A 21713-nucleotide genomic window follows, 5' to 3' on the forward strand; every position below is an offset into this window, starting at 1 on the left:
ATTCAGACATTTGCAAAAACCTCACAAATTAATCTCTGAGATTTTAAACTCATAACTTTATGAGAAAATAATCAGAGGTCTCCTGATATAGTCACAAATTAAAAGATTTAAAACTTGAATAGTCTTTGAGATTATAAGGTCAGACACTGGGGAAAAATATATGATTATAGTCACAAATTTAGGAGAATAAAAATCCAATAATTATTATAATAACATTATACGTTTAAAAATTTGCAAGAAAAAAAAATCAGAAACTCTCTGTGATTATGGTCCAAATTTTAGGATGAAAAAAAAACTGCTGAAAAAAAAAACTCAGAAACTGTCCAACATTAAACTCAGAAATGTATGAGAACAATTTATGATAAAATCCTGAAATACTCTCAGAGATTAAAAAGTTAAAAAAATGCTGGAAAACATGATGATGATTAAACAAATTTACAAGAACAATCAGCAAGAAAAAAAATCAGAAATTCTGTAATTATAGTCACAAATTGAAGATCAGAAAAATATTCTCTGAGACTATAAAGTCAGAAGTATGAGAAAAAACTCTCCGACATTTAAGTCACAAATTGATGAAAAAGCAATTTGAATGTTTTCTGAGATTATGAAGTGAAAAATGTGACAAACAAAAACAAAGACGACATATCTTCACTTTGTGATGTTGGATGATTCTCATCACATCCCAGATGAAGCCGCTTGCTGTGTTACACCTGCAGAGGATAAAATAATCAAATATACTTCATAATCAGATTCAGCTGTAAAAAGAACTCATGATTTGAGCCCAGAATCATTAATCATTATTCCAGCAAACACTGGTCGCACGGTGAAGCTCTGTTGGGTGTTATTAAATATTTTTGGCGTTTTCAATCAGATTGTTTTTGTGCACAAATTGACACAGACGTTCCAGCTCCTGTGGACTCAGTTTCATGGCAGCAGGACGCCTCAGAGCTTCGTGTATTTGACCTGTAACTGCGTGGTGGGGTTGATGGTTGGTAAGTTAGTGAACGAGACTTCAGTCACACGCTCAGCGACCGCTCCGTTCTGCACCGTCACACCCAGCTGCCCGCAGCAGCTCTCCGGCTGCTGGAGGTCACCTCTCAGCTCTCTGCAGAGTCACTATCTGCTCACTCATCTTCCTCATGGAGGAAGTCAAACTGCTTCATCATCCAGTTCAGCATTAATGTGAGAACTAACTGAGCAGAAGAGCTGATATCACATGAAGCCAGACACACAGAGCAGCCCACGTTATTGCATCATCACTCAGCGGGCAGCCTGCCACATTTATTCACACACACACACACACACACACACACACACACACACACACCGCTGTATTCCAATTCTGCACTAACCTCAGTATTCTGCTTAAAGGTATTTTAATCTGGGGGTGTGCGTGATTAGCCGTCTAAACGATTAAACGTCCGCCCCCTCGTTAGTCGGCACCAGAAATATTAGTTGGTTAGTCCACTTAGTGTTTTATTCATGTACAAGGCAGCTTAACTGTCATGCAGCCGCCCGCCACTAGTGGGTGCTACAGAGCGGTCAGACAGCAGTCCCCCTCCCCGCGGTAATGCTCCAGTAGACTGGAGTTTTAAACTGAAGAGATGTCCTCTCATAAACCAGCACGGTGTGGCAGCACTTTGATCCAGAACATGAAAACAGGCAGCATGTCGGCTGCCTGTTTTCATGTTAGCCTGTACGGACCGACGGCTGCTGTGCGACCGGTGCTCGCCACACACAGCCCAAATTGACATTGTTGACCCAGAGACACTGTGATCCCGCCCGGTCTGAGAAGAAAGCTTCAGGAAGTTAAATGGAAATTTCAGTTTATTTCAACCTGTCTCCTATCGTCCTAAATTTGTTTCAAGTGACTAGTGACATAGAAATAATAGTTAGCATGTTAGCCGTTAGCCTAGATACAGCCGGGGCGCATAGTAGCGTCAGACCTGTTAAAACGTAAGTGAACGGGCAACCTTCAAGTGCAAAGTTAGTCCACTAAACAAGCTTTTTTTCCACAAAGACCGCCTCATATCGTTAGGATAAATGTCAGAGAACATATAGAAAACGACATGTAAACGTGTTGTCTTACCTTACCGGTGTGCTGCCATGTTTGTTTACCATCTAGCTCTGCTTTCCAAAGCACGGCCGAAATATCGCGAGAACAAGCAGCAACAGCTGGAAGGCAGAACCGGACAGTAGCCTGAAAAGTTCATTCATTTCTTTTATGAAAGATTTATAGAATAATGGCTGACTTTTTGCCAGACTTTGACTTTGTGGAGGAGGAATTTGATTTTGCAGAGTTTGATGGCCGCCCTTATTTATTTGAGCCAGAATACACTGACGAAGAGCTTCATGAAATTGAAGAACGGAGGAGGAGAGAGAGAGAGGCGCAACAGGTAGAGGACGAGAGAGGAGGAATGGCTGCTGCAAGGCTGCGTAGCTCTGGAGATTGGTGGTGTACCTGTGAATGCTGTGCCCCAGTGCCCACAGAAGAGGAATGCCTCTGTTGCAAGGAATGGGACCGGTTGCAGCCTTATTTTCAAGGTCTGGATGTGACCGAGGACGGGACACCTCCACCTGGAGTAGTATCCAGCTGGGCTTTATCTAGAGCTCGCCAGATATATTTTGGCCGCGCTTTGGAAAGCAGAGCTAGATGGTAAACAAACATGGCAGCACACCGGTAAGGTAAGACAACATGTTTACATGTCGTTTTCTATATGTTCTCTGACATTTATCCTAACGATATGAGGCGGTCTTTGTGGAAAAAAAGCTTGTTTAGTGGACTAACTTTCACATCAACATCTGAAAAATTCATATTGTGATACTTGCAATATTTTGACTTGTTGACATATTGATGTCATACTGTTACCACGGCAACAACAAGCCTGGCTGACAGTGAAATTATTCCTGACTCCTCTGTGGTTCCAGTAAAAAGAGGAGCAGCTTCAGTAGTGTGGAATAAAGTGTGGCGTCCTGAATGTTTTCCTTCTCTTAGCGCTCAGAGGGAACTCATTCAGCGGCTCCTCTGGCAGCAGCACAGCGTCTCTCCCTCTCCTCTCTGATTCTGTCACAAACCTTTGCTGATGGAAACCTACGTGAATAAACTCCATATATGTGACTGTCTCATAACAGCCTGTCACAGGTTACAGCCTGATGGTTAGAGGAGAAATGGCAGAGCATAAAAACAGAGAAGAAAATCAGCTGTTGATTTATATATATAGATCCCAGGGGACATTTGTTTAAATGTGTAATTAGTGGTAGATTTGATTTAGTTGAACTATTAATATTGTGACAGGATCTGAATCTGACTCTGAGTTACTGTTGTTGTTCACAAACTGAAGACATGAAACATCATTTTAGTTTTTACTGAAGATTTGAAGCAAACTGTGAAACTACATCACTGATTCTGTTGATATTCTATCTTCTTAAATTAATAAAAAAAAAAACAGTTATTTTTACTTATTTGTCATATTGCCAAATACATCATTAAAGTCATCCTCTGCTGTGTCAACAACTCCTACATCCTTCAACCTTTACTATTAATATGGCAACTTTGGTTATAGTTATTAATTTAACTATTAATCAGAGTTGCAAATTAATAGTAAAGTGTATTTTATGAGACTGATATCATCAACTGGCTATCATTTTTCCCCTTCCAGGACTGGTGCCCCACGAGGTGATGTAATGTCAATTATGTCACATAATCTAACATAATTAATCATTATTATTGTTAATAATGATTAATTATCTGATACTGAAATTGGAGGCCTGTTACGAGGTCCGGTCCCAACATGTGGAAATAACACTTGGGACAGTAGGTGCAGTGACGGGAAGTACCCATAGCACCTACAATGCTTGTTTGTCACACACTGTAAATCATCATGTTAAACTAAGTCTTTTCTCTTGAGATTAAAAGACCCTCAAATGTGCAGCTCCATGTCTGAGTCTCTCTTATTATAAATCGTGTTTATGCCACAACAAAATTCTTTAACGTCACCGCAGAAACTTTGATCATGATTTATGTTTTATTTTTTTGATTGACAGGTAAGGTGGCGTTCGTCCAGCTGGCCGACCTCCTGAACATCGAGGTAATCACACTCAAGTCCAGACCACACCCATTCAACAGTGTGTGCCCCGCCCTCTACCAGTCGGCCCCCAGCCGCCTGCTCTGCCGATTGGTCCAACACCGGTGAGACAGACAGACAGACAAGTTGTATCTATACATGATTACTCTGTAGCAGCGGGTATCTATAAAGTTATGTTGACAGATGTCGTGAAATATTTGAGATGTTTTATAAAGTGCTCATCTTCTACACATAGCACCAATTTTACCTGGAGACTCAGTGACGGCCGTGAAAGCAGCTCTGTGTATTTAATGCAGTTTGTGTTGTTCACTCGACATCAACTGTCAAACAAACGGAGGTCTGAGGAGCGTCCTGGTTTGAGGAAGAAGTCTGTCAGACAGCCAAAGATGCTGCACCACATTCTTATGTCTCTGCGCTGGTGATAGCTCCGCCCGGCGGCGTCATGTTTTCAGGTTGTCTGTCTCATTCTCATGAATGTCAAATTTGGCACAAACGTTCACTTTGATGCAAGAATGAACTGATTAGATTTTAGTGGTCAAAGGTCAAAGGTCACTGTGATCTGGTCTGTCTCATTCTCTCAAACTCGACTCAAGTTCCTTATTGTTCAGAAACTCTGAGACAGACTCAGGAAACTTCTCTTAGACTGAACAGAAACTTTTAGAGCTGAAATACTTTGTGAACCACTTCGTACATTTTCAGTCACAGTGAAGTGGAGCTCCAGTCCCAGCTGGACGAGGACATCTAACTGGCCTACTGTCCTTGTCCCAGTATACAAGCACGGGAGGGGAATCCATTTATTGAGCCAAGTATGTGCGACTCCTCTACGATAGGTGGAGATATGCCCCCTTTCAGCTTGTTAGTATTGGACCTTTTTCCTGTTGACCTATTACGTCACAGACCAAACAATGGACAAACAAGTTAGCTACGGTTAGCTAGCTGCTAACTGCTACCATGGTGGACAACTTTACAGCTCTGTACATTTGGTCCGTCCAAAAAGTCACGGCTCTGGATGTAGATTTCTCCATGTTGTTACCGGCTTCTTCTTCTCTTACACATTTAATGCTATTGGACTTCCGGGTCAAAGCCCGGGGCGGAAACTGTGGAGCATGCTCAGAGCGCCTCGGCCAGTTTGGGTCTGATTGACTGTATACATGCAGGAGTCACATGATCTGGGTGTGTTAGTCCCACTGTGACACATTCACTGCAGGACCATTTCACTCACACTGACATGTTTACAGGGATTTTAAAAGTCTGTTTTAAGTCGGACTGACACCATAAATCAATATTCTGTGAGTCCAGGAAACATTCTGAGCATCAGAGTCTGAAATGTGACATGAACATTCATTTTCAGAGTTTCTTTAAACCCTCAGAACGTTCAGTGAAAATGAACTATGACCTGCAGAAACACATTGTAAAGGTTGATACAGACACACTGGAGTGCTTCTGTGTATGTGTGTGTGTGTTTCAGGGCCTTTGTGATCGTGTACGACCTCATCATTCTGGTGAACGCCGTGTTCATCGGCCTGGACGAGGAGAATCCGATGATCGCGAACTCTGAGTGGGTCTTCCTGGCTCTCTACCTGCTGGAGATCCTGCTGAAGCTCTACGTCTTCGAGCCCAGAGCGTTCTTCTCCAGACACAATTTCTGGAACTGGTGAGAGAGAGCTGACGCACACCGTCTGCACCCTGACGTCACCTTTACTGTCTGATAGAGATAGGGTTAGGGTCCAAATGAGCAAAGGATTCTGGGTAACACTGCAGTTTGTCTCCAGGCTGCTGGAGATAAAGTTCAGCAAGTGTTAATTTGAATGAAGTGAAGAAGAGATATCACACCTGAAACAGTTTTATTGCCCAGCAGGTTTGCACATCCGAGGAATCTGTCTTTGTGTTTTGGTGCGTAACAATAAACACGAGTCAAAAGACATTATAGAAAATAGTAAAATTAACATGAAGCATGTTTAAAGTTTGATATTCCTCTGTTGCCTCCTCAGGTGTTCACACCTGACACGTGTCTGAACGTCAGAAACTACTCATATTCAATCGTTCACTTCAACGCCTCTACATTGGCAACACAAGTATTATGTTTTTGGGTCCATCTATCCAGTTCTTATGAACTCACTATCTCAAGAACACCTTAAGGAATTTTTTTAATTTGGCACAAATGTCCACTTGGACTTAACAATGAAGTAAATAGTTTTTGGTGGTCAAATGTCACAGGTCAAGGTCAGTGCAACCTTGTTTGTCTTTTTCTCATGAACACAATATCTCAAGAAGGCTTTGAGGGATTTTTTTTCAAATTTGGCACAAACATTCACTTGGACCCAAGAATGAACTGGTCAGATTTTGGTGGTCAAGGGTCAAGATCACCTTGACCTCAATATCTTAAGAACACCTGAGGAAATTTTCTCAAATTTGGCACAAACATCCACACTTAGAGAATGAAATGATCAGATTTTCAGAGTCCAGAGGTCAGTGTGACCTCACTAAGAAAAACATGTTTTTGGCCGTAACTCAAGAATTCTTTTGCTAGTTATGATAAAACTTGACACAAATGTCTAACGGGATAAAATAATGAAGGTCAAAGGTCAGCTTGACTGTGACATCATCATGTTTTAACGTCATATCTCAGGAACAGAAGGGGAGACATTTGGTCAGATACTGAATTGGTGACTCTAATCTTGTGTGTGAAGCAATCATGTTTTTGCAACTTGACAGGTTTGCGGAGGCAAACAACTGTGAAGCAGTCATTCTGTTTTGATTAGTTATTCGTTATTTTTTATTTGAAATTAATCAAAGAAATATTGGACTCAAACCATAAAACATGCTTTGTGTTTAAATTATTAACTGGAGAATGTAAACTGCACTAGGTTTTTAAAACCCTAAATTCTCCCAAATAACACAGCGGACGTCACCTCAGCAGCAGTTACCAACAAGTCCTCCAACTCATACAACCACAAAAATTTATTCCCACCTTCTAATACGACCACAGGAAAATTGTATAAATAACGCCTGTACTGGCGGCAGGAGATGAAAACGTCCTTGTAATTGAATGTAACAGTTTTAAACATGTGGTTAATGTTTGGCTTATTTAGGTCAGGTTCAGGGAAAGATCATGGTTCCTGTGAAAATTTGTAAGTTTGATACGTACTTGTTTGGACGTAGCTCCGTTCCTGTGTCATGTGAAGGGAAAATAATTCCACATTGACTTCACAGAGGACCTTAGCAGCTGTCTCCTGCGTTAAAGTCCGTGTTTGTTTGACCAATCTATCCACCCCAAGCTCCTCCCTACATGGACTTTGTTGCTAATTATACCTGACTTCCTCTTTTGCTCACATCACCATTACTACAAAACGGTTTTAGAACGTCACAGAGAAAAGTGTCAGCAGTGTGATATGTCTGAGCTGGACTCAAGCCGGCTGATGATGTCACCTGACACTCAGCTGGTCAAATGGCCGGCGGCTGGTTTTAAAGCACGTCACCTGTTTCAACAGCCAATCAGCTTGTAGTGAAGTCCGCTGGTCAAGTCAAAATGACCACAGACGCCCTCACAGTGTGCCGGTGTCGGACGGTGGGTCGCTGCTGCTGCTGCTGGCTGTATGTGCTTAACGGAACGGAAGCACAGAGAGTCGTTGACTAGAGACGATACGCCGTCTCACGGCGGTCACTTCCTGTCAACGTTACAGATCAGAAGCACAGAGAGTTGTTGACTAGAGACGATACGCCGTCTCATGGTGGTCACTTCCTGTCAACGTTACAGATCAGAAGCACAGAGAGTTGTTGACTAGAGACGATACGCCGTCTCACGGCGGTCACTTCCTGTCAACGTTACAGATCAGAAGCACAGAGAGTCGTTGACTAGAGATGATACGCCGTCTCATGGTGGTCACTTCCTGTCAACGTTACAGATCAGAAGTACAGAGAGTTGTTGACTAGAGATGATACGCCGTCTCATGGTGGTCACTTCCTGTCAACGTTACAGATCAGAAGCACAGAGAGTTGTTGACTAGAGACGATACGCCGTCTCACGGCGGTCACTTCCTGTCAACGTTACAGATCAGAAGCACAGAGAGTCGTTGACTAGAGATGATACGCCGTCTCATGGTGGTCACTTCCTGTCAACGTTACAGATCAGAAGTACAGTAAATGTAAATATTGATCATAACAAGCTGCAGAATTGTCCGGTGTAGTCGTACTTTGGAGGAGGACAGTTTCGTAGTTGCACTCAAAGACGAATTGAAAATTCTTGTCAGATTCACCGGTAGAAACAGTTTTGATAACTTTGTTCATCACATCCTGCTAAACTGATCTAAACTTTAACTTAGGAGCAGTTTATTTTACAGCGACACGGTTCGTTGATTTACTGAGCTGTTGTAAACTTATGTTGAACAGTTATATATATACGTCCTCATGGACATTTCTGAAGTTATAATTACCTGATGTTGGGTCAAGGCAGGGAATGTGAATGATTTCAGCTTATCCTCAAACAATGGATTGTTTGATATCCTTTGAATTAGGAATGACATCACAGCTTTAACATAAAGTTACAGAGGTTAGGTCTAGGAAAATAAACATGGTGAGGACGTCCCGCAAAATGACTCAAAGTTCACACGGTTCCAAAAACCGGTCTCTTCAGGAGCGTCCATCCACCATCTCAACTGGTCTCCTACCTGGACTAATTCCTCCTTTACTCCCATCAGCACACTGGTCACGTGGCTGCAGCCTTCCAGAATTCATGGGTTGTGTATGAATGACTGGCTGAACATTACCTGGGACACGTACGAATTTTGGTTTAGTTTATGAGAACGGCCTGATGATTCAGTACAAAATAACAAGATTACATATTTCAATATTTGTCTGAAAGTGTTTGTGTTTGAAAGTCGATGAGTGTTTTGCAGAATGTCCTCCGATATGGGAGGAAACATTTGCTGATGAAACTCATAATGAAAACATTTCCAGATGTAAAATCAATGAGCTGTGTCACGTCCATTTCACACAGCTTATCTTCATCGCAGGTAATAAGTATGAGGTATGTAACATGTTTCAGTTCCATCATCTGCTGCTTCCTCAGCCTGTCAGCGCTTGGACCAGCTCACTGACGCTTCAGGCGGCAGTTTTATCCAGCTGCTGTTTTTAGTTTTGTATCATGATGGAGTAAAACAGCTTCTGAACTGTGGAGCCGGTTTAGGGCCAAAAAGTCTGAAAGGAAAAAGACAAACAGAAAAACATGAAAATGGTGAAAGACGAAAACCAAAGTTGTGAGCCAGACTAACTGCAGGTCACCGACAGGACGTCAGCCTGCTGCTCATGGTGTCAGTTTTTCTTTCAGACTTTTTACACACAGCGGCCACTTTATTAGGTACACCTACACAATCCAATGCAATCCAGTGAAACAGTTCTGCCATATCATCTGTCTTTACAACGTTTATAATGTTCAGTTTTGTTTTGTTGACTTTGTCGTAATCCAAGCGACGGCCCTCAAAAAATGAAGCCAATGCTAAAGCGCCAAAAACTGCAAATGTAACATATCTGTGTAAGTGTGTGGGTGCTCTGTGTTAACATAGCAATACTTATGTGTTTTAAAGGAAATCGTTTCAGTAGGGCTGGGCGATATGGACAAAAATTCATATCTGAGTATTTTCTGTGAATGAGCTCCATGTTGAGCTGCAGGTCAGAGTCACATTTGAGATGCCAATATCACTTTTATAAAAACAGACTGTGATCATAATAAAATACAAAGACAGAGATTTTTCCCTGTTAGAAAACAAACAGCTGCACAACATGTCAGTGAAATATGATCTCAAACAAACAGCAGGGCTGTACGTTCACTCTGTGCACACAGCACTGGAGCTACAGAGGTTTAAAGGTTTGCAGCTTCAGGACACTGAACTGTAACATGACTGTAAAAGTGTCAGGTAGGTTTGAAGCAGTTCAAAATATTTGTGGGCAGAGTTAAAAAAGTCTGTCTGCCTTTCAAATGAATCTAGTGCTGGAAAACAACTTCCATATTTGAATCTTATTTCTGCACAGAGCATCAACAGAGAGGCCGAGGGAGGGACGGAGACAGAGACACTCTGTCCTCCTTATATACGTCTTGTAAATGAAACGTCTGTGTTGTCGCTGCATTTTTAAATCCCATCTGTCTCCTGCGTCCAAGCGCCGTCTCAGTGTCACACAGTAGACTACAATAAACCAAGAAGAACAGCGATGATCTACCTCACACACAAACTAGCAGCGCATCACTGTACTGCACGTGTGCTGCTGCGCTCATTTCATTCATGTCACAGACTGATGTAGCGCAGCACGTGCAGCGTACAGACCGATGTCTCACTGTAGACTAAAGACCAGACAGATTAAACAGAGGAGCAGCTCTGTGTCTCTGGAGTGTTAATGGAGAACTTGTAAATGAGTGAGTGAGTGAGTGAGTGAGTGAGTGAGGGGACGGAGCTGTGTGAGAGAGGAGAGATGAACATGGCGTCATCATGTGATGCAACTTGACCCTTTATCGATATAAATGTTTTCTAAATTCATATCTTGCCTGAAAATAAATCGATATATCGTACATAGTGGTTACATTAAGGTGAACCTGTCACTGTTTAAGTTAATTGTAGCGTTTTGGTCGTCTATAAAAGTCTAATTTAGCGTTTGGTTGAACTCAAAGATCCTCCTGGGAGTCGGATGTTCAGGTTTTCTGGTAAAGTCCATTGTGTTTTAATGGCTCTAAGCCTGTTTTTTGTTTTTTTGGCATTTTTTTTTCTTTTGCTGGTGGAAATTCCTCCGCTGCCCCCATTTTGTGTTCATACCTGTAACACAGAACAGCAAGACAGCATGACAGAGTGACATTCCTGCCTTAAACGTGCAGTGTAAAAGAGGCTGAATTCACTTTGTCACATTCAGCGCAGATCTCCTCGCAGGCTAGTGGTTGTCGGTTCGGTGCGTGTGCCGCTCACACACAGCTCTGCTCTTTAAACAGGAAACAAACGAAGCGGCTGCAGCGGAGTCCGACGTCACTCTGCTGGCTGCGCTCCTTCTTCTTCAGAACATAAATAACATCAGAGATATCAGCAGAGCTTCTGAAGGAGGGCTAACACGACTGGTGCATTTTTTGGGGTGCTGAGTTCAAAAATCAACAGTCCTTCTCCAGAATCACAGACTCGTCCTTTAGCTCCTCTAAAACACTGTCAACACAAACTGAACATTATAAGCTTCATAACTTCATGGCAGAACGTTGTACTGTGGTAGACTGTACAGGTGTACCTAATAAAGAGGACACTGTGTTAAACTCTGAGCCATCTGAACTCTTCTGCAGCAGCGTTTGATGTTTTCTTTGTTTTCAGTTGCACTTATGCGCCCCCTGCTGGTGAGCCGTGCAGCTGCAGTGACTTCAGTCAGAGACATTTGGATGTTTCATGGATGTATCATAAGAACTGGACACAGAGTCAAAGATGGCGCCCTCTTACTTTATATGTCAGTTTCAGCTGCTTATACGATCACATTTACAGTTCTGCCGACATTTTTTTTCCTATTATTCAGCAGTAAAGATAATTTAGCAAAATAGAATAAATAATAATAATAATAATGATAATTAAAGGCAGCCTCAATGAAAATTGCTCGCTGAGCGCACAAACACCTTTTCCTAACTGTACATGATGTAAATGAGCAAACATCAGATTGTTTCAGTTTTTATGCCTCCGCACCAGAGGTAGCCGAGGCATTATGTTTTCGGGTTGTCAGTCTGTCCGTCCCATTCTTGTGAACATGATATCTCAAACGCCACAAGGGAATTTCCTCAAATTTGGCACAAACGTTCACCTGGACTGAAGAAAAAACTGATTAGAATTTGGTGGTTGAAGGTCAAAGGTCAGTGTGACCTCACAAAAAATGTTTTTGGCCATAACTCCGGAATTCACAGAATTCATAACTAATTATGGCAAAATCTCATGCAAATGTCTAACAGGATAAAATAATGAAGGTCAAAGGTCAGCTTGACTGTGACATCATCATGTTTTAACGTCATATCTCAGGAACAGAAGGGGAGACATTTGGTCAGATACTGAATTGGTGACTCTAATCTTGAAACTGTGCTGATTGTATAGATCTTCTGTGTGTGAAGCATCCATGTTTTCACTGACATGGATGGAGACTGTCAGAGACACTGGACTGGTGGGCGGAGTCATACAACCACAGGGTGGACTAGGGGGCGGAGTCATACAACCACAGGGTGAACTGGTGGGCGGAGTCATACAACCACAGGGTGGACTGGTGGGCGGAGTCATACAACCACAGGGTGGACTGGTGGGCGGAGTCATACAACCACAGGGTGGGCTGGTGGGCGGAGTCATACAACCACAGGGTGGGCTGGTGGGCGGAGTCATACAACCACAGGGTGGACTGGTGGGCGGAGTCATACAACCACAGGGTGGACTGGTGGGCGGAGTCATACAACCACAGGGCGGACTGGTGGGCGGAGTCATACAACCACAGGGCGGGCTGGTGGGCGGAGTCATACAACCACAGGACGGGCTGGTGGGCGGAGTCATACAACCACAGGGCGGACTGGTGGGCGGAGTCATACAACCACAGGGCGGACTGGTGGGCGGAGTCATACAACCACAGGGCGGACTGGTGGGCGGGGTCATACAACCACAGGGCGGACTGGTGGGCGGAGTCATACAACCACAGGGTGGACTGGTGGGCCGCCTATGTTTCTCCCGCTCAGCCCAGACGTCAGGCAATGTGAAAAATCACTCGTTCAGACCCTCTCAAAGTTTGAGTGACCACTAGCACAAACTGACAGTGAGGGCGCCACATCAGATCTCTGAATACATCCATGACACGCTTCTGTTGTTCAACACGGTGATGATGTCATACTGGCGTCAAACAGGATGAAGAACCTTCAGCTTTGTTTAAAGCTAACGCCGGTTTTGCTTTCAGCAGCGTCACTGTTGAAGAAAAGTTTTCAGGCTCAACTTGTTTGTTTTCTAACTTTTGTTGTGTGTTTTCAGGTTTGACACCATCATCGTCGTCTCCGCTCTGATCGCCACCATCATCAACTCGGCCATGTCGTCATGTGAGTGTGTTTCCTTTGAATTACAGACGGGTCAGCTTTAGTGTGTCGCTCTCAGTGCTGAGACCACTGCTCGTTATTGATTCTAATAATCAGCCAATAATTAATCAGATGAATCCACCGTCCATGTGTCAGATTCTCTCTTTTAAATCCCAGTGAACTGAGTGTTTTTGTCACCTTGTGGACTCCAGGATCAACTGATAACAGCATGAATAAAAACCCACAGTAACTTTTACAGTTTACAGGCAGACGTCAGGGTGCTCAGCACCAGTCACAGGACGTCGAACCAACACGATTCAAACACTGTGACAGTTGTTCGCTCCAACATGTTCACAGTCCAGAAACAAACTGACATCCCACTGGATGATTTTAAACGTTAGACTTCATATCTGACGTCTTTGATGCTTCTGCTTTTCCTTCTCTCTGCTGTACCCTGATGTCAGTGACATTACCTGATTAAATAAAGCTTCATGTATATTTACAGCTCCACTGTGCAGGATTTACTGGCAGATATGGAACATAATAGAATCAGTGTGTTTTCTGTCGTGTGTAATCAGCTGAAAATAAGAATCGTTGTTTTTTACCTTGGAATGAGACTTTTATATCTATATAGTGAGCAGGTCCTCATTTAAAGACTTTAAGGAGAATCCACACTGAATGTTTGCGTACGTACAAATGAGAAAATGCACATATGCCAAAAAATATTCAGATTTATAAAACATGCATACGCCTTCCTTTAATAAAACCCAAATAAACCTCCGGCCTCATATCCCGCCCTCTACACGCCCACATTCAGCCATCAGTGGTCAGTGCAAAGCTCCTGGTTAATGCTGATGCACAGACATGAGCCGGCTGATCAGTGGTTCTTTATGGTGAATCGTAGAGAGGAAAACCAAGAAAATGAATATTTCTGATGCAGAAGTCGAGGTGCTGGAGGTCAGAAAGCACAGAGCCTGTTGTGTGGTGGGCAGCAGGGTCACAAACTAAAGAAAGGCAGCGAGTGGAAACATGTCGCTGCTGCTTTTAATGCAGTCAGTTCATCAAACAGGACAGTACCTGACATCAAACATCTTTGCTAATTTACACAGTCCATATGTGCAGGTGCTGAAGATGTGCCGGGTGAGAAGCGGAGTGCCGCAGTGTCTCCTCACAACAGTCTCGTGTTTCCTGCTGCGGCCATTTTACACACAAAAACTAAAAATGATACTTGGTGATATGTGCACAGTGTCAGAGAGATTATTGAAAACTGTTGACACTGTGTACTGCCACTATTGTGTATGTATGTATGTACACACACATATATATATATATATTTATATTGTGCTACATTGCACTTTTTAAATTGATTGTTTTATTTTATGTTGCTATTTATGTTCTCAGGTGTCTCTTGAAAATGAGATCTCCATCTCAACGGGACTTACCTGATTAAAAAGGTTTATATATTATTTAACTGCTGTTTGATGTTATCTTGGATTCCTACGACAGACGACGTTAACATCATTACTTAGCCTGGTTAACGTGGTCGAGGTGAAAATGACTCAGTATATTCACGCTAGAAACCAAGATGGTGACGGCTGATGTGCCGAACTCAAGGCTTCAAAACTGTCCACACACTGATGGGTGATGTCAGGGTAGCTACATCCACCTTCTTTCTGTGTGAGACATGAGCGTGTGCAGGCTGTGGGGACAGACACAATAAAGACCATCTGTCTTTCTGAATAACTGTCCCCGTCCTGTTGCAGCGGGGAATTACACCAGCCGTCAGATCCTGGACATCGTCTTCATCCTGCGAGTCCTCCGACTGATCCGGGTGGTGGACAGCATCAAAAGGTTTGAGATTTAGCTGCACTCTGACTGACTGAGACATGGTGGTCCTTCTGTATCAGGTAACCATGGGAATGACTGGACGCCTGAGATGAGACGGAGGACATTTTTTGACACTGGCCTCCTTTTAGGCAGCAGGACACCTCGTTACGTACCATCACTCTCCCATCTGTCTTGATAGCACAGTATTTCTGGGTAGTTTTGTTTAATGTCTGAATGTGTTGCTTCACTCACGATGAGCACTTTACTCCCTGTCAGGTTTCGTGCAATCATCAACACCCTCATCAGGATCGGACCGGCCATCCTCACATTTGGACAGCTGATCATTGTAAGTTGCTGGTAGCAGGTTGAAATGTGTTGAAATGTGTACTGCCTGTGCAGCGGGCCAGAGGGTGGCAGGTGACGTCATGCAAACTCAGTTTGACATGATGACAACCGGCTGCTAAAAAACTATCTCGTATTACAGTTAAACCAGGCGCTGAAATATGTTTCTGAAAACATCTGAGGAGAGAAACAGGCAACTCAGTAACACAGTCTTGGTTTATATTTGATCAGTGCTGCTTAGTTTTACTGTTTGATCTTCGTTTTCACTGTGCAGGAAACAGTATGCCGTCCACTTCCTGTTCACAAACTCTCGCTATTACAGCTGAACGGAGCACTGACACATGTTTCGGAAAACATTTTAGATGAGAAGTAGGCAGCGCAGTGACGTAATCTTTTTTTATACTCGATCAGCAGGGCTTCTTTAAGGTTTGGTCAGAGTTTGATCTGAGTTTGAGAGAGAGTGGGGGGGGGGGGGGGGGTTGCCCTTGATCCACTTCTGTACTCGTTCTGTCTGCAGTGGCAGCATGGGTGGCAAGCAATATGAAAATGCAGAAATCCAGCCTGTAGTTTGAGCAACAATCTGACAGCCAGTGAAACGCTGCTGGATCGAGCGACGTTTTGCTGCGAGGGACGTAGGGAGATCCAGGCGCTGGTTTATCAAAGTTCATTTACACTTACTGCCCACATTACGATGACACCAAACTGGTTGAAAATCCGTGAAGTTCCCCTTTAAAATGTTGACCTGCTGATGGCGCGAGATGGAAAGTCAGAGGATCACCAAAGTTATGACAGTTCATGTTGAGGGGAACACGAAGGATGAACCACAGTTCATCACAATCCATCCAACAGTTGCTGAGATGTTTCAGTCTGAGCCAAAGTGGTGGACTGACAAACTGCCATAGAGCCTCGTTGCTAACGTGGCTGGAGGTCAGATTTAGGGAGAAGGGGGAAGAAAAAACGGAGGAGAACGGTATGGCTGTATTTGTGACCTGTGTTCAGAGACCGCACTAAACGTTATGAACAGAACCCAGTACGTTGTTGGACTCATTCATTCATGCACACACACCCACGTCGCTTACATTAACATCCTGCCAGGAAACCTGGCTCTGACCAGATCACCCTTCTCTTCCTCAGGTGGTGTACTACATCTTTGCCATGGTGGGGATGGAGGTGTTCAAAGACAAGGTGAAGTTTTATGAGGACTCCAGCGACCCGGCGAAGGCGTACTGTGGAAACATTAAGCTGAAAGATTCGGCCTTCGCACAACTCAACTACTGCAAGAACAACTTCAACAACGTGGTGTCGTCCTTCATCCTGCTGGTGGAGCTCACCGTCGTCAACCAGTGGCACGATATCCTTCACCTGAACCTGAACGCCTCACCGTAGTGTCTTACTGGTGACGGCGCTGCCATGTTCACAGGGTTTGATGGTGATTTCTCAAGCTCTGATGGAGGCTGGTCTCTGTTGTGACGAGTCATAATTCCAAAGTCCAAATGATCCAAAAAATGTCTCCTTGGCCTGAAAAGCCATTATCATGAAATATGCTATACACTCTCCCAGACAGAAGCACATGGGTTATTATTCTGCACTGTGATGTCACTGGACATTTCTACCATGACGAAGGCATGTCCCGCCCACTCTTCCTCTGATTGGCTGATACTGGTTGCCTTCGTTGGTTTGGTTGGTTTGGTTGCTTAGGTTTAGGCATGAAGAGTGACGTTAGTGAATGTTTGGGTTAGAATAACAGGGTGAAGGCCTCTGCACACTGAGTCCATTTTGTTTTTGGGTTGTGTTTTTTTAAAAACTAAAAAATAAAATCGTGGTGCGTTTATTGTTCTGTTTGTTACGACAATTCTCAATACGAGACAAAATGAAAAGTAACATTTCCTCTCCTGCGTCTCTTATCTTTCTGGCTGTTGGCACTCTCTCCCATGTCTTGCGTTTGGCACGTGGCTAAAGGGGCGGAGCTGCGGTCCACATCCTCCTCATCGTCATCATCATCCATCTGAACATCACTATATCTGACCTGTTCAGTAGTTATCTGAGTCGATATCTCGAGAAGGCTGCGAGGGTGTTGCCTCAAGTTTGGCAACAACGTGCACTTGAACTAAATGATGAACTAATTAGATTTTGATGGTCATAGGTCAAGGTCACTGTGACTTCATCTGTGTCATTCTCATGAACGTGATATCTTAAAAAATGCGTTGAGGTTATGTCCTCAAATTTGGCACAAACGTCCACTTCGACTCAAGAATGAACTGATTAGAGTTTGGTTGTCAAAGTCAAAGGTCAAGCTCACTGTGACCTCAGGAAACATGTTTCTGGCCAAAACTCACACAGAAAATTTCACACAAATGTCAGACAGGATAAAATGATGACGTTTTATATTCAAGAGTTCAAAGCGTTCATCACTTTAAAGGTGGAGCTCATTTTAGTAACTTTATATACTGCTGGGTAGATCAATCTTTATTATTGATTATATTTGTGTTATTAATCTGAATGTGTAAAGGAAGTAAAGCTGGCAGATAAAGGACGTACAGCACAAGAACAGAGTTTCAGAAAATCTCTCAGATATCCTGATGGCGATTAATAATCATCTCTTTGGATCTTTAATTCTGTGATTCCTTGACTCGACATCACTGCTCAGCACCGGCTTCGCCACCGTCACCCACATGTCAGCCAGGATCTTCTTCGTCCTCTTCCACATCATTGTGGTCATCATCATCATCAAGTAAGTCTAAGAAGGAGGAGGAGGAGGGACGTGAGAACTGGTGTATGTAGTTATTGTAGTCTGTGGATCAGTCCCCTACTCCTCGTCTTCATCACTTAGCAAAATGTGAACACGTGGACATGAAAGACATATTTTAAGTTTCGGTGTTACGCTTCCTGAATAAACGTCCATAAATCCACTTAGAAATCACAGAGAATAAGAGTCAGCAGAAGTTCCCTGAGAATCCTCAGCTTTTGAAGTTTCTGCACAGCCGTGGGTACACGAGTGCAAACGAGCTGCACCCTGTGAATCCAGCCAATTTACCAAAATGTGAAATGTGAACTTCCTGTGTTGTGTTTCAGCATCTTTGTGGCGTTCGTCCTGGAGGCGTTCTTCGTGGAGTACTCGGTGGAGAAGAGCGACCTGCAGACGTCTCTGGAGAGGAAGATCGAGGAGCTGGAGTTGGCTGTGGCTCAGTACGTTACCATGACAGAAGCTTACAGATTGTTAAGTCTCAGATTTCAGAGCGTCTGTGAATGCATCACTTTTGAAAGCAGTCTCTGCTCACAGCTGCGTCATCACACTGATGAAGTAACGTCCTAAATGTTGACTGTGAGGGGCATTTAAGTGTTTTAGGAAATCTAAACCCTGATGGAAGATTTGCAAACAGGATGAACCGGCTCAAACATAACAAATCACCAGTTTGGTCCTTTAAAGGGCCTCAACATGTTTATTGTTTATGGAGCTCAGTTAAACATCGTCCTTTTGTTTTGTCCACCAGGGAGAAGTTGGAGGATAACTTGGTGAACGCCATGGAAACCATCGACAACGACCAGGGAACCGGCCAATCAGCGAACAACAGACCCAACCTGATGTTTAAAATTGCTTCAAAAAGTAAGAAACAGTCGAACCTGCAGGCAGCAGTTAACACTGAGTACACGTGGAGAAAAGACAAGATGGTTTAAAAGACAAGACAATGAGTAGTAGTAGTAGATGCTTTTATTTTGAAAGGACAGATTCATTTGGATCTGCAGATTAAAGAACCAGAGTGACACAAACATTTTACAACTCCTGTCTTAGATGAAAGACATTTAAAGGATAACTAGAATTACCGTCCCGCGGTCGTATAGAAGGTCAGGCAGGTTGGTTTCTGTTGTAGTTTAAGATAAAATTATTTATCGTTAGTGAGAAAAAAAACAAGGCTAACGTTTGTTTATATTTCCTCTGTAAGGCTAACGTGCCGTCCTGCAGTAACTAACGTAACTTTCTACAGTAAAGAGAGACGAACATTAGTTCAGCACCACAGTCTGTATTCAGTAAGAAATACAAATGACTTTACTGCTCCTCATCAGGGGACACACGGCCAGCAGTGCTGACTCACTTTGTCATGGAGACCAGAGGCCTCATTCATTCGTTCATTTCTGTAACCACTTATCCTGTTAGGGGTCGTGGGGGGTGGAGCCTATCCCAGCTGACACTGGGTGAGAGGCAGGGTTCACCCTGGACAGGTCACCAGACTATCACAGGGCTGACACATAGAGACAGACAACCATTCACACTCACATTCACACCTACGGACAATTTAGAGTCACCAGTTAACCTGCATGTCTTTGGACTGAAACCATTTTGTTCTCAAGTTGTACGCACATACATCCGTACATCCGTCCCATTCTTGTGAACGTGATGTCTCAAGTACATCCTGAGGGAATTTCTTTAAATTTGGCACAAATGTTCATTTGGACTCAAGAATGAACTGATTAGATTTTGGTGGTCATAGGTCAAAGGTCACTCTGACCTTGTCTGTCTCATTCTCGTGAACGTTATATATTTTAAGAACGATTTGAGGGAATTTCTTTAAATTTGGCACAAATGTCCACTTAGACGCCATAATGAGCTCATTACATGTTGGGTGGTCAAAGATCAAAGATCACTGGCACCTCGCAAAACATGTTTGTAGCCATAACGAAGAATTCTTAAAGTAATTGTGACCAAACTTGACACAAACGTCTAACAGGATAAAATAATGAAGGTCAAAAGGTCAAAGGTCAGCTTGACTGTGACATCATCATGTTTTAACGTCATATCTCAGGAACAGAAGGGGAGACATTTGGTCAGATACTGAATTGGTGACTCTAATCTTGAAACTGTGCTGATTGTATAGATCTTCTGTGTGTGAAGCGTCCATGTTTTCACTGACACTTTGCGTTCAAAGAGACGTACAACCACGAGGCGGTAAATCTAGTTCTCTTTGTTAAGGTTGTCCAACCTGGCAACAGTAACTAAAGGGGGCGGGACTTAGGATCGGTCAACTGTGAATCGCTGCATCAGTGAGAGGTCCTTGAGCATACAGTCAGATATGTGCACACAAGGTCTGAGGCTGATCGGTCCAGTAGTTTGGGAGATTAGCTGCCGACAGACACAACAAAACGTATGATGCCCTGCAGGATTACACCTGGCAGAGATGACAGTAATATATATAAATATGATCATTTTCTGTCATGTGTGGCGCCCCCTGTTGCTTGTGGTTGCTAGCTTAAATGTCTTCTGGGATTTCTAAGTCTGTGTTTGAATAGAAACTAACCTGAAAATGTGCTCTGCTCCTGATCCTTCGATCACAGTATTGATTATCAGCATTGGTGATGTTTTCCGGTGATTGTCTCCTGTCAGGATATCGGACGGTGGACGCTCTGCTGCAGCGGATGTTCGAGGCCGATCTCGACCCCGAGGACTTTGCTGAGAACGACAACGAGACCAACGGGAACTTTGAGAACCCGGCGTTTGGATCTGTGTAGACATTAATGTACAAATCCATATGAAGGGAACCAGCTTCTATCATTCCTCTACAGTTTTATACTCATCTCACATGTTTAAATCTGATGTTTATCCAGTGTTATATTTTTATATTTCGGTCCTGTAGCTGTGTGTAGAAACACATAAAGAATATTGACACCGTTTGTGTTTTATTTATTTCTGACCTCTTTTTGACAAAAACAAGTAAAGATGTTTGTGTTTACAGAACAGGAGTTTCACAGTGAACACAGGCAGCAGAACAACATCAGGAAGCATGATGATATATTTCAGCATAAAAAATAAACTTCTGCTGACGCTTCTAGGTGACTACTCTGTCAGCGAGTCCTCCTCCACCTATTTAGACTCCACCGTAGACAACGGCAGCATTTCTCCGGCCACGTAGCGAGCCACAAGCTCCGTGGCTTCTTTCAGACTGATAGGTTTAACGTTATCTCCGTTATTAGAACCAAACGACAGCCGTTGCTGTTTCGGGGCTGAAGGACCAGCGTTCTAAAAGTAACGCAAGTAACTGATGTCTTGTTTGAAAATGTACTCAAGTGTTTGATTACTCAAACAGCAAACTAACGCGTTAGGTTACTTGTTACTGCAAAAAGTAATCAAAGTACTCTAAGTACTCTACACGTTATATCCAACTCTGATCCCTGATCTGATCCTGAACCACCTCAACTGGCCCCTTTTGTTGTGAAGGAGCAGCGGCTCTACTCTGAGCTCCCTCCACATGTCTGAGACTTTATACAGACAGCTTTCATTTCAGTTGGTCTTTAACAGTCTGCCGTTGGCCCCACTAGCACCATGCGCTTGTGTAAACCGTGACTGTAAATGGTAACGAGCGGGGGATGGCGGACAGAGCAGATTGACGTGGCTTTCTACATGCTGAGCAGGTGTATTGATTAAG

At 43.4% G+C, this 21713-nt stretch overlaps 1 protein-coding gene across 2 annotated transcripts in view; it reads left to right on the forward strand.

Annotated features, from left to right (window-relative positions):
• tpcn3 (two pore segment channel 3) overlaps positions 1-20959 on the forward strand; it is a 40832-nt gene extending 19873 nt beyond the window's left edge. The window contains exons 10-20 of one of the 2 annotated variants that reach the window (XM_078166711.1): positions 4045-4189; positions 5554-5739; positions 9082-9111; positions 13088-13152; positions 14892-14979; positions 15232-15301; positions 16432-16648; positions 17938-18028; positions 18370-18483; positions 18789-18901; positions 20675-20959. In XM_078166711.1, coding sequence (XP_078022837.1) covers positions 4045-4189; positions 5554-5739; positions 9082-9111; positions 13088-13152; positions 14892-14979; positions 15232-15301; positions 16432-16648; positions 17938-18028; positions 18370-18483; positions 18789-18901; positions 20675-20799 — 1244 coding nt within the window. In that variant the 3' untranslated portion in view covers positions 20800-20959. The remainder of the gene's footprint in view (positions 1-4044; positions 4190-5553; positions 5740-9081; positions 9112-13087; positions 13153-14891; positions 14980-15231; positions 15302-16431; positions 16649-17937; positions 18029-18369; positions 18484-18788; positions 18902-20674) is intronic. The other variant, XM_033624765.2, reaches the window with a different exon arrangement.
• Positions 20960-21713: the final 754 nt, after the last annotated feature.

The sequence above is a fragment of the Epinephelus lanceolatus genome, chromosome 3 (assembly GCF_041903045.1).
Source record: "Epinephelus lanceolatus isolate andai-2023 chromosome 3, ASM4190304v1, whole genome shotgun sequence".
NCBI lineage: Eukaryota > Metazoa > Chordata > Actinopteri > Perciformes > Serranidae > Epinephelus > Epinephelus lanceolatus.